This window comes from Oncorhynchus mykiss, chromosome 13 (genome assembly GCF_057628025.1).
Source record: "Oncorhynchus mykiss isolate SJ-2025 chromosome 13, ASM5762802v1, whole genome shotgun sequence".
Classification (NCBI taxonomy): domain Eukaryota; kingdom Metazoa; phylum Chordata; class Actinopteri; order Salmoniformes; family Salmonidae; genus Oncorhynchus; species Oncorhynchus mykiss.
The window spans coordinates 61248871-61261370 of NC_143034.1; the positions used below are offsets into that span (position 1 = coordinate 61248871).

Sequence of the window (12500 nt, forward strand, 5' to 3'; positions counted from 1 at the left end):
TGTATCAGTCTCTGTCTATCTGAATAATCTATCAGAGTCTCTGTCTCTCTGACTAATCTATCAGAGTCTCTGTCTCTCTGACTAATCTATCAGAGTCTCTGACTATCTGACTAATGTATCAATCTCTGTCAATCTGACTAATCTATCAGAGTCTCTGACTATCTGACTAATGTATCAGTCTCTGTCTATCTGACTAATCTATCAGAGTCTCTGTCTCTCTGACTAATCTATCAGAGTATCTGTCTTTCTGACTAATCTATCAGAGTCTCTGACTATCTGACTAATCTATCAGAGTCTCTGTCTCACTGACTAATCTATCAGAGTCTCTGTCTCTCTGACTAATGTATCAGTCTCTGTCTATCTGACTAATCTATCAGAGTCTCTGTCTATCTGACTAATCTATCAGAGTCTCTGTCTATCTGACTAATCTATCAGTCTCTGTCTATCTGACTCTATCTGACTAAGCTATCAGTCTCTGTCTATCTGACTAATCTATCAGAGTCTCTGACTCTCTGACTAATCTATCAGAATCTCAGTCTCTCTGACTAATCTATCAGAGTCTCTGTCTATCTGACTAATCTATCAGAGTCTCTGACTATCTGACTAATCTATCAGAATCTCTGTCTATCTGACTAATCTATCAGAGTCTCTGACTATCTGACTGATCTATCAGTCTCTGTCACTGACTAATCTATCAGAGTCTCTGTCACTGACTAATCTATCTGAGTCTCTGACTATCTGACTAATCTATCAGAGTCTCGGTCTATCTGCCTAATCTATCAGAGTCTCTGTCTCTCTGACTAATCTATCAGTCTCTGTCTCTCAGACTAATCTATCAGAGTCTCGGTCTATCTGCCTAATCTATCAGAGTCTCTGTCTCTCTGACTAATCTATCAGTCTCTGTCTCTCAGACTAATCTATCAGAGTCTCTGTCTAATCTATCAGAGTCTCTGACTATCTGACTAATCTATCAGAGTCTCTGTCTCTCTGACTAATCTATCAGAGTCTCTGTATCTCTGACAAATCTATCAGAGTCTCTGTCTATCTGACTAATCTATCAGAGTCTCTGTCTCTGACTAATCTATCAGAGTCTCTGTCTCTCTGACTAATCTATCAGAGTCTCTGACTATCTGACTAATGTATCAGTCTCTGTCTATCTGACTAATCTATCAGAGTCTCTGTCTCTCTGACTAATCTATCAGAGTATCTGTCTTTCTGACTAATCTATCAGAGTCTCTGTCTCTCTGACTAATGTATCAGTCTCTGTCTATCTGACTAATGTATCAGTCTCTGTCTATCTGACTAATCTATCAGAGTCTCTGTCTATCTGACTAATCTATCAGAGTCTCTGTCTATCTGACTAATCTATCAGTCTCTGTCTATCTGACTCTATCTGACTAAGCTATCAGTCTCTGTCTATCTGACTAATCTATCAGAGTCTCTGACTCTCTGACTAATCTATCAGAATCTCTGTCTCTCTGACTAATCTATCAGAGTCTCTGTCTATCTGACTAATCTATCAGAGTCTCTGACTATCTGACTAATCTATCAGAGTCTCTGTCTCTCTGACTAATCTATCAGAGTCTCTGACTATCTGACTGATCTATCAGTCTCTGTCACTGACTAATCTATCAGAGTCTCTGACTATCTGACTAATCTATCAGAGTCTCTGTCACTGACTAATCTATCAGAGTCTCTGACTATCTGACTAATCTATCAGAGTCTCTGTCTCTCTGACTAATCTATCAGAGTCTCTGTCTCTCTGACAAATCTATCAGAGTCTCTGTCTCTCTGACTAATCTATCAGTCTCTTTCTCTCAGACTAATCTATCAGAGTCTCTGACTATCTGACTAATCTTTCAGAATCTGATCTGTCTGTCTGTCTGTCTGTCTGTCTGTCTGGACCTTTGTCAAACATTCCATTATACCTTAAGACTAAAAACGCAGGCCTAACACAGAAAGTGAAACACATGAACATACATATACACTCAGATAGACACACATATATACAGTATGCAACACATACATGCAGAAAGATACACATACAGTATATACATGAAATACTCCAACATACACACACACACACACACACACACACACACACACACACACACACACACACACACACACACACACACACACACACACACACACACTTGACAGTGGCACACACATACACACATAACATAATATGGCAGGATCAGGGGGTCAGTCCCACAGACAGGGGGTGCCACTGCCACCCTGGAGCACCGGCCACTCAGAGGAAGATAATGAAGTTGTCCCTAGATACTGATCTAGGATCAAATTCGTTTTTACCAGCCTAACGGGCAAGGTTAGGATTTGTGGGAGGACAATCTCGTCTTAGATCTGTGGTTTGATGCAAATTCTACCTTGAGTGTCCAAATATTCCTACAAATCATATTTTCCTTCATCTCCTTCACATGACTGCAGATGTGAAATGATTGGATAGGCAATTGTAATGATTCTAATGCTAGCTGGGTAATGCTAACATTCTGTGAACCTATCCAGTTGGAGATCAGGAAAACGGAGTGAGGAGGAGAAGGAGGAATGTAAAAGGGATTGGTGAACAGTTTGTTTCTCTCACAGGAGCAGAGTAAAGGAGTGAGGGATGGAGTGAGGGATGGAGTGAGGGATGGAGGGAGGGAGGGAGGGGGGAAGGAAGGAGGGTATTCTGCAGGCACATCCAGGTGTCTTTTTCTATCTTTCTCCCTTAAAGGAGAAGAAAACTTGCATGCCCACTGTAACGGTAATCTGTAACCCCTCTCTTTGGAGGGGAAGCAAAGGGTTAAGCAATGGGAGCTAGTGTTAGGGCCTAGGGAGTAAGGGTGGAAGAAGGGACCTTCCCTGAGGAGGTATTAGACATGCTTGGGAAGATACAAAGCGGAGTGATTTCTGTTTGCGAAACACACAACACCCCTATCAGCTAATGAATGATCATATACTCTGAGCTATGATAGGTTCTTCATATGCATTACAGAAATGACTGTTAGTTATAGCCATTCCCATTCTTAGATGCATGTATATGGACCTCAAGTATGTATGCATGCCTATGTGCACATCATCCTCATACCCGTGCTTTCCTTTAGGGTTGGGCTTTCGATTCCATTTTGATTCAGTCAATTCAGATGATCCGTTGAAATGGAATGAATGGTTTTGAAAATATCCCAGTATTTTCTTTGAAGGGGTTCAACATTTCAAATTCAATTCCTGAATTGAGTGAATCAAAATGCCCTGGTCACCATGTTTTTCCATTGTTCAATGATCCACCTGTATAAGGGGACTGGGTTAGGGTGGAAAAACTCACATCAATACTGTCAGAATAACTCATGCACTATGTGTTCAGGTAGCATGTACAATAATCAACTCACAAGCCTTAACCAATGACTTTATATCATGCAACTATGTATAAATTCATTGTAAAATCATATCCTAGGTCTAAATCAACCAGCCTAGAGAAATCTTGGACACCATTTCAGGCGCCACGGTATACGATAAGAGGTCTGGATCATGAAAAAGCTCAAAATTCTAGCACAGTCCTAAAACAACAATTTTAAGCCTACCCAAATTGTAGCATCACACATTAAGACTCAGCATCTCTTTTCAAGAGGGTCAATGTATCAATGTACTATTCCAAGAACTACACCTCTCTTCACTCAACCCCACCTGCCCCCACTCCAGCCCTAACACCCTTGTCTCCACCTTAACCCTGTTCTTTTTTACCCCATCCTGATCCCGGCTACAACCCCAGCCCTTCTCTTTCCCCAGACCCCCAGCTCCCGTTCCATTTAGTCTTAGACCCAACACTTCTCTTTCCCCAGACCCCCAGCTCCCGTTCCATTTAGCCTTAGACCCAGAACTTCTCTTTCCCCAGACCCCCAGCTCCCGTTCCATTTAGCCTTAGACCCAACACTTCTCTTTCCCCCAGACCCCAAGCTCCCGTTCCATTTAGTCTTAGACCCAACACTTCTCTTTCCCCACACCCCCAGCTCCCGTTCCATTTAGCCTTAGACCCAGAACTTCTCTTTCCCCAGACCCCCAGCTCCCGTTCCATTTAGCCTTAGACTTAGAACTTCTCTTTCCCCACACCCCCAGCTCCCGTTCCATTTAGCCTTAGACCCAGAACTTCTCTTTCCCCAGACCCCCAGCTCCCGTTTCATTTAGCCTTAGACCCAGAACTTCTCTTTCCCCAGACCCACAGCTCCCATTCCATTTAGCCTTAGACCCAGAACTTCTCTTTCCCCAGACCCACAGCTCCCGTTCCATTTAGCCTTAGACCCAGAACTTCTCTTTCCCCAGACCCCCAGCTCCCGTTCCATTTAGCCTTAGACCCAGAACTTCTCTTTCCCCAGACCCCCAGCTCCCGTTCCATTTAGCCTTAGACCCAGAACTTCTCTTTCCCCACACCCCCAACTCCCGTTCCATTTAGCCTTAGACCCAGAACTTCCCCCATCCTAAACCTTTATTTCATTAAAGCACCCTTCTTCAGCCCACACCGAGCTCCAGCCCCAGCGATAGTACCAGCTTCATCACCAGCCATAGCACCTGTCCCACTCCCAGCCCAAGCTCAGGCAGTGGCGTGCAGAAGAAGGAAGCTGAAATACCTGCTCCGTAGGAGGGGTGGAGGAGGGGTGCGGCTCAGGCCCCTCAGCTCCAGAACCGCCCGGGACACTAAAGGGTTACAGGTGCCTGGGGTGGTCCTCACACCCACGGGAGATAAGGGGGAGGAGAGGAGCGAGAGAGGGGGGCATAGTGGACGTTGGGAGAGAAAGGGTGGAGGGGGATAGTGTTGGACCGCAGGGGGGAGAAGTAGAAACGAGGAGCGAGGGAGGCAGGTGAGATGGGGAGCGGGATAAAGGACAGGAGGAGAGGAAAGGGGTTGACTCTGGCGAACGATGATTGAAAGGGGCATTGGGGAAATGGTAGTGCCAGTAGCCTGGGGAGTTGGATGCTATGGGAAGGTTGTGGGAAGGTTGTTGATCGAGTGAGACAGAGCAAGACAGAGGAGCTAAGACTGAGACAGAGTGAGACAGGAGAGAGAGAGCGTGGGAGTGTGAACATGAGACAGAACAAGAACATGGGATATAAAGAGACGAGATAGTGACAGAAGAGAGAGTGACAGAAGAGAGAGCAACAGAAGAGAGAGCGATAGAGGAGAGAGAGAGAGAGTGGGGCTTTGCTCCAGGGCGCCTGTGAGGCTGTCTGCGCAGTGATGTTGTGACCCCTTGCCAGGACAGCAGAGAGAGGGGCAGAGAGGAGAGGAGAGAGAGGGGGAGATGGGGGAGAGGAGGAGATGGGGCAGCAGGCAGGACAAGAGAGAGAGAAAGAGAGAGTTGGGGGAGAGGAGATGACGGGGCAGGAGGGTAACTTACGTGAAGGCGAAGGCCACCAGAGCACCACTAACCACTATAAAGTCCAGGATGTTCCACAGGTCACGGAAATAGGAGCCCTGGTGCAACACCAGGCCCAGATCCACCATCTGAGAGAGAGGTGTGGGGGGATGGAGAGAGAGAGGAGGAAGAGGGGGAGAGAGAGAGAAAGTGAGAGAGAGTGAGGGGTTAGAGTGAGGGCGACAGAGAGAGTGGATATGTTTTGTTATTGATTTTCTCACGTCAAAAAATTACAAGTATAGCTAGAGGGAAATAGATTCAGAATTACCTTAATCAACATCTCAAAGGTGAACACTCCCGTAAACACATAGTCAAAGTAGCGCAGAACCTGCATAAAGGGAGAGAGAGGACACAGAGTTAGCAGACGTAAAGTAGAAGCTCGCTAATAGTTCAGTTAGAATGGAGGGTAAAGTAGAAGTTAGCTATAATAGCTAAGTTAGCATTGAGAGTAAAGTAGAAGTTAGCTATAATAGCTAAGTTGGCATGGAGGGTAAAGTAGAAGTTAGCTATAATAGCTACGTTAGCGTTGAAGGTAAAGTAGAAGTTAGCTATATAGCTAAGTTAGCATGGAGGGTAAAGTAGAAGCTAACTAAACTAGCTAGGTTAGCCCAGAGGGTAAAGTAAAAGTTAGCTAATAGCTAGGTTACCATGGAGAGTAAATATAAGCTAATACGGACACGGAGCTAGCATTGAGTGTCTCACATTGTTGCGAGGTGATTCTGGCCAGACGGGGTCTTCTGCTGCCAAGGCGATACTGCTCATAGCGATGGTAGACAGGATTCCAAACTCAAAGAATTTCAGAGTCACAATGTAGTGGCATAGTCTCCGGAACCTGATCACACACACAGACACACACAAGCATGCACGTACACACACACACACACACACACACACGCACACACACACACACACACACACACACACACACACACACACACACACACACACACACACACACACACACACACACACACACACACACACACACACACACACACACACACACACACACAAGCACACACACACAGACACACACACATTGCAACAAACACAAAAAAAAGCATCATTAATATAATTAATAATTAATATACGTGTGTGTGTGTGTGTGCATGCATGTGCCCACATACGGATTGGTGGTAGAGAGGATGAACATGGAGCTATAGGGAGGCATTGGTTTGGGTCCATCTTCATCACCCTTCTCATCATCATCATCCTCCTTATCCTCCTTCTTAGGCAGAGGCTCCGTGTTAGCATTCTTATTGACTGGAGGGATGCAAGAAAGAGAGGGAGGAGAGAGAGAGACAGAGGGGGAGGGAGGGGGTGGATAGGAGAGGAAAGGACAGGGAAGAATGAAGGGAAGAAATAGAAATAGCATGGCATGTGTGGCTGTTTCTCAAGGTTTTGACTGAAGATGTGACCTGATAAACCTTGGTCATACACAGTCTCCCTCCATCCCCCTCCCCTCCTCTTTCTTCCCTCTCTCTCACCCTGCAATATGGCGTTGTGGGAAGGAAACATGGGTGGTATGTCTACTGCTGTGTGGTCCGGTATTCGGGTGCTACTTCCGTATGCAGGAACCAGGCTTCCAGCTAGGCCAAGGTGGGAGCTGCTGTTGGTCAGGTGAGTGTTGAGGCCTGCAAGGCCGAAGCCTGGGCCTGGAGTATTGTGGTTGGCTGGGCTGGGGAGACCCGAGGCTGGGCAGGGCTGCTGGGTGGAGCCTGGGGGTAGCTGGGGCTGGCTGGTGGCCAATTTACTGTTCATGACATTGTCCATGTCCTCGCTGTACTGGCTGTCCTGTCTACAGAGGCTCTTCTGGATGGGCCGTGTGGTGGACAGGTTGGGACCATCCCTATAGAGGGAAAGAGATGGAAAGAAAGGAAGAGAGGGAGAAATTAGAGAGATTGATGGAAGAGAAGGAGTAGGGAAATGTCAGAAAGGTTCTGAGAACTACTGTATAAGGACACTGGTTGACAGAGGAAAGTGTGAGTGCGTATACATGCGTGTGTCTGTGTGTGTCAGGGTCTCCCTCACTTCCTGCGGTGTTGCCGCGTCCTCTTCCCCTCACCATCACACCCTGACTGAGTGCCATGGCGATGCCGTCTCTGCCTCCTCTCACCTCCATCACCCCCTTCTTGATCCCCCTCGCCTTCTCCTTCTGTCCCCCTGCTCTTGTGTCGCCTTTCCCCTCCTCCTCCTCCTCCTCCTCCTCCTCCTCCTCCTCCTCCTCCTCCTCCTCCTCCTCCACCACCTCCACCTCCCCCCTCTTCGTCCTCTGGGGGCATGCGGTGCTGGCGGGGTTTCCTGTGCTCCGATGAGCCCACCTGGCCCCGTGGGTGGTGGTGCCTTCTCTGGGGCCTCTCCTCTCCACTCTGTCCCAGCATCGTTGCATCTAGGCGGGTATGGGAGGAGTGGTGGTGTTGGAGCTCCTGGTGCTCCTTGCTCTCCTTACGGCTCCTGCGGCTCTCCGCAGAGTCTGCCCGCTCGTAATGCCTTCCAGGGCCTGAACCAGACCCTGAGCCCCCACCTCCTCCTCCCCCACCTCCTCTCTCGTGGACGTGTGTCTGCTTGCGGACCAGCTCGTCGGCATGCTGCTGGCTGAGGCGGGGGTCAGGCTCTTTGGTGGTCTTGTTGGTGTTGTTGTTGCGGTTCTCCTGGGGGTCCACCACTAGAGGGCGGTCTGTGTGGGTCTTCATGTCAGTACGGATGTGGCGGGAGTAGTTCACCTGGAAGAAAGGGGAGGGGGGAGGGAGGGAAAGGTTGGGTTGGGAGAGTTGTAAGCAGGGGACGGACGAAGAAGGCCAGGCGGAATCAAGGAGAGGCATAATATCGTTAGCATCCCAGAGGTCATATAACCACCTATAAAGCTCAAAAACTTGATTAAATTATTGGTATGTATGTATGTTACATTTGGCACCCAGTAATTACCAGGTAGTTGTTCATTATGATGAACTATATGAGGTAAGTACCCGAAAGTATCAAGCAGCTTAACCCAGACCAATAAAAAGTGTTACCAACTTTCGTAATTTCTCCCCTTTCTGTGTTCCATCGCTCTCTCCACCCTTCTCCATTTGGTTTGTTGTCTCTTACTGTCTCCCTTCCTCCTTACCCACCTCCCTCCTTTACCCCCCTCTCTGGGGTGGCAGGTAGCCTAGAAGTTAGAGCTCGGGACAGTAACCGAAAGGTTGCTTGTTTGAATCCCTGAGCCGGCAAGGTGGAAACATCTGTTGTTCTGCCCTTGAGCAAGGCAGTTAACCCCCACAACAACTGCTCCCCTGGCACCAATGATGTGGGTGACGATTAAGGCAGCCCCCTCACCTCTCTGATTCAGCTTAAATGCGGTAGACATATTTTGATTGAATGCATTCAATTGTGCAACTGACTAGGTATCCCCTTTCCATCCCTCCACTCTCCTTCCCTTCCTTCCAGCCTTCCTTCCATCCCTCCCTCCACTCTCCTTCCCTTCCTTCCAGCCTTCCCTGCTCCCTCCCTCCACTCTCCTTCCCTTCCTTCCAGCCTTCCCCACTCCCTCCTCTCTCCTTCCCTTCTTCCAGCCTTCCCCCCTCCCTCCTCTCTCCTTCCCTTCCTTCCAGCCTTCCCCCCTCCCTCCCTCTCTCCTTCCCTTCCTTCCAGCCTCCCTCTCCCTCCTCTCTCCTTGCTTTCCTTCCAGCCTTCCCCCCTCCCACCCTCTCTCCTTCCCTTCCTTCCAGCCTCCAACTCCCTCCCTCTCTCCTTCCCTTCCTTCCAGCCTCCCCCTCCCTCCTCTCTCCTTGCCTTCCTTCCAGCCTTCCCCCCTCCCTCCCTCCCACTCTCCTTCCCTTCCTTCCAGCCTTCCCCCTCCCTCCCTCCCTCCCTCTCTCCTTCCCTTCCTTCCAGCCTTCCCCCCTCCCTCCCTCTCTCCTTCCCTTCCTTCCAGCCTCCCCCTCCCTCCTCTCTCCTTGCCTCCCTTCCAGCCTTCCCCCCTCCCTCCCTCTCTCCTTCCCTTCCTTCTAGCCTCCCCCCTCCCTCTCTCTCTCCTTCCCTTCCTTCCAGCCTTCCCCCCTCCCTCCCTCTCTCCTTCCCTTCCTTCTAGCCTCCCCCGCCCTCCTCTCTCCTTGCCTTCCTTCCAGCCTTCCCCCCTCCCTCCCTCCCTCTCTCCTTCCCTTCCTTCCAGCCTTCCCCCCTCCCTCCCTCCCTCTCTCCTTCCCTTCCTTCCAGCCTTCCCCCTCCCTCCCTCCCTCTCTCCTTCCCTTCCTTCCAGCCTTCCCCCTCCCTCCCTCTCTCCTTGCCTTCCAGCGGTCGTCTGGGTCCAGTTCGTTGTAGAGGGCCTCTCTGCTGGTCATTAGAGTCTGTTTCCTCAGCTCCTTGGTTCTCTGTTCCCACACGGACTTATTACCACCCTTATTGTTCTTCTGCTGCTCCTTACTACAGGGACGGAGAGAGGGGAAAGGATGAGAGGAGGGACAGAGAGAGGGGGACCGAGAGAGGAGGGACAGAGAGAGGGGAAAGGATGGAGGAGGGACAGAGAGAGGGGGACCGAGAGAGGGGGACCGAGAGAGGAGGGACAGAGAGAGGGGGACCGAGAGAGGGGGACCGAGAGAGGAGGGACAGAGAGAGGGGGACCGAGAGAGAGGTAGAGGATAGAAGAGATGAGAGATGAGTTAAGAGAGCAGGCGAGAGAAAGAAGAGGGAGGCGAGATGGAGGAAAGGTGAGACAGATGGACAGAGAGTTGGATGAAAGGGGAGAAGAGCGAGGAGAAAAGAGAGGTTAAGAAATAGAGACAGAAAGCATAATGGAGAGCAGAGGAGAAGGAGGGGAGGCATAGAGGGAGAGAAAAGAGAGGATGGATGGGGAGGTTAAGAGAGTGTCAAATATCAGGTTAAGGAGTGGTATCTGAGTCAATTTACAAATATACCAACACACAGACATACAGAAACCTACATACACAGGTATACAGAAATATAAACACAAGCAAATACACAAACACACACTATAGAGCTCACACACACACATGTAAAGGGTCACCTTGCTGGACCTACAGGGCAGAAACACAGAGCTACTGAAGGAGTATGGTCGACCACAGTTTCCCAAAGCAGTGGGCAGACCAGCCCCACTTTGGGAAACCACACAGAGAGAGGCACAAGATGGAGAATGATATTGAGGCAAGGTTAGAATATTACACAGTCGACCAGGAAACCCAACCCAAAAGGACCCAACGAAGGAACCAAAATGGAATCATCAACAAAAAGACTGAAAATGGAAGTTCTGAGAAAAAAGGGCAAACCTCAGATAACACTCTATTCTCCATATTTTGCACTACTCTTATGAAAGGCTCAGGTCAACAGTAGTGCACTATATGGGGAATAGGGTGCCATTTGAGATGTTGCCAACGAAAGAACCAAAATGGCGCCCCGGCCCCACTAACTGCCTTTCCCAGGGACCACAGTCAACCACAGTAAAGCCACAGCCATACTGCGGGGAGCAGCCAACAGAAAATATACTCAGAATAAGCCAACTCAAAAACCAACAAAAAAGCAACAGAGTAAAAAAATCAGAATTAGGGGGAGATAATTAAAACAGGATGGTCTAAAGGAGGAGAGGAAAGGAAAAGCGGGCGAAAAGAAACAGAAGGAGTATAAATGAGTAAATACCAGTCCAGAAAGGGGTCGGAAGCGTTGTGACCTGTGCTGTTTACTTTTTCGCTGAGGAGGGAAACAGTCGGTGAGTGACATGACACAGAGAACACACGCCTGCCCAATTCACACTATATGAGCAACCAGAACCTAGCCAAGCAGAGCTGTACTGGGCTGACCTGGCTACGCATCCACCAGAGTGGCTGGAACCATGCTGGAAAGAACCATGTGAAAAAAAGATATATGAGCCAGTACAGTGCATTTAGGGTCGGCCCTATAGTGTGAATGAGGCAACACACTCCTCAAACCTCACCAACACACACACACACACACGCATGCACGCATGCACGCACACACGCACGCACGCACACACACACACGCACACGCACACACACACACACACACACACAACTTTACACTAACACCTACACACATCATTTCAACTCACACTGCTCAGACAACCATCTTGCAATGTCTGTATTCATCTATCTCTCCATTTCTATTCTGTTCTCCTTTTCTTTCTCTTTTGATCTTCCTCTCCTTTCTCTCCCCATTTTTCACCTTTCTTTCTCTTGCACAAACTTTATTTATCCCTCTAGACTTTTCTCATACTATTTCTCTATCTCAGGATCCACATCTCTCTTCCACTACACAGATGTCCATATCTCTCTAGCTCACATTTAGTCTCTGTTGCACAAATTCTATTGCACTGTCTTCAGGGTATCTACACATCTCTCCATTCATTCTACCAAACACAGACTGCCCTTCAAACGAAGGCAGTTTCTATCTACAACTAGGCAGAGAGACAATCATAGCCAGTTCTCTTACAGCGGATATCTCAAGTCACAAACCGTTACCCAGGTCTTCTTGTTGTCATGACATGTTTACAACATGTGTTATGTCATCATTATAATAGTGTTATGTCATCATTATAATAGTGTTAAGTCATCACTATAATAGTGTTATGTCATCACTATAATAGTGTTATGTCATCATTATAATAGTGTTATGTCATCATTATAATAGTGTTATGTCTTCATTATAATAGTGTTATGTCTTCAGTATAATAGTGTTATGTCATCATTATAATAGTGTTATGTCATCATTATAATAGTGTTATGTCATCATTATAATAGTGTTGTCAACATTATAATAGTGTTAAGTCATCACTATAATAGTGTTATGTCATCATTATAATATTGTTATGTCTTCATTATAATACTGTTATGTCTTCAGTATAATAGTGTTATGTCATCATTATAATAGTGTTATGTCATCATTATAATAGTGTTATGTCATCATTATAATAGTGTTATGTCTTCATTATAATAGTGTTATGTCATCATTATAATAGTGTTATGTCTTCATTATAATAGTGTTATGTCTTCATTATAATAGTGTTATGTCTTCATTATAATAGTGTTATGTCTTCATTATAATAGTGTTATGTCATCATTATAATAGTGTTATGTCATCATTATA

The 12500-nt window shown here is 47.5% G+C and overlaps 1 protein-coding gene across 3 annotated transcripts in view; it reads right to left on the reverse strand.

Annotated features, from left to right (window-relative positions):
• The window catches only part of LOC110485216 (calcium channel, voltage-dependent, P/Q type, alpha 1A subunit, a), a 178282-nt gene that overhangs the window by 90560 nt on the left and 75222 nt on the right, over window positions 1–12500 (reverse strand). For 2 of the 3 annotated variants that reach the window (XM_090197047.1, XM_090197046.1), the window contains exons 1-6: window positions 7440–8127; window positions 6896–7257; window positions 6536–6671; window positions 6111–6240; window positions 5677–5736; window positions 5391–5497 (exon numbers count right to left, since the gene is read on the reverse strand). In XM_090197047.1, coding sequence (XP_090053173.1) covers window positions 5391–5497; window positions 5677–5736; window positions 6111–6240; window positions 6536–6671; window positions 6896–7257; window positions 7440–8101 — 1457 coding nt within the window. In that variant the 5' untranslated portion in view covers window positions 8102–8127. Of the gene's footprint in view, window positions 1–5390; window positions 5498–5676; window positions 5737–6110; window positions 6241–6535; window positions 6672–6895; window positions 7258–7439; window positions 8132–9646; window positions 9810–11036; window positions 11088–12500 lie in introns of those variants that run through there. The other variant, XM_090197048.1, reaches the window with a different exon arrangement.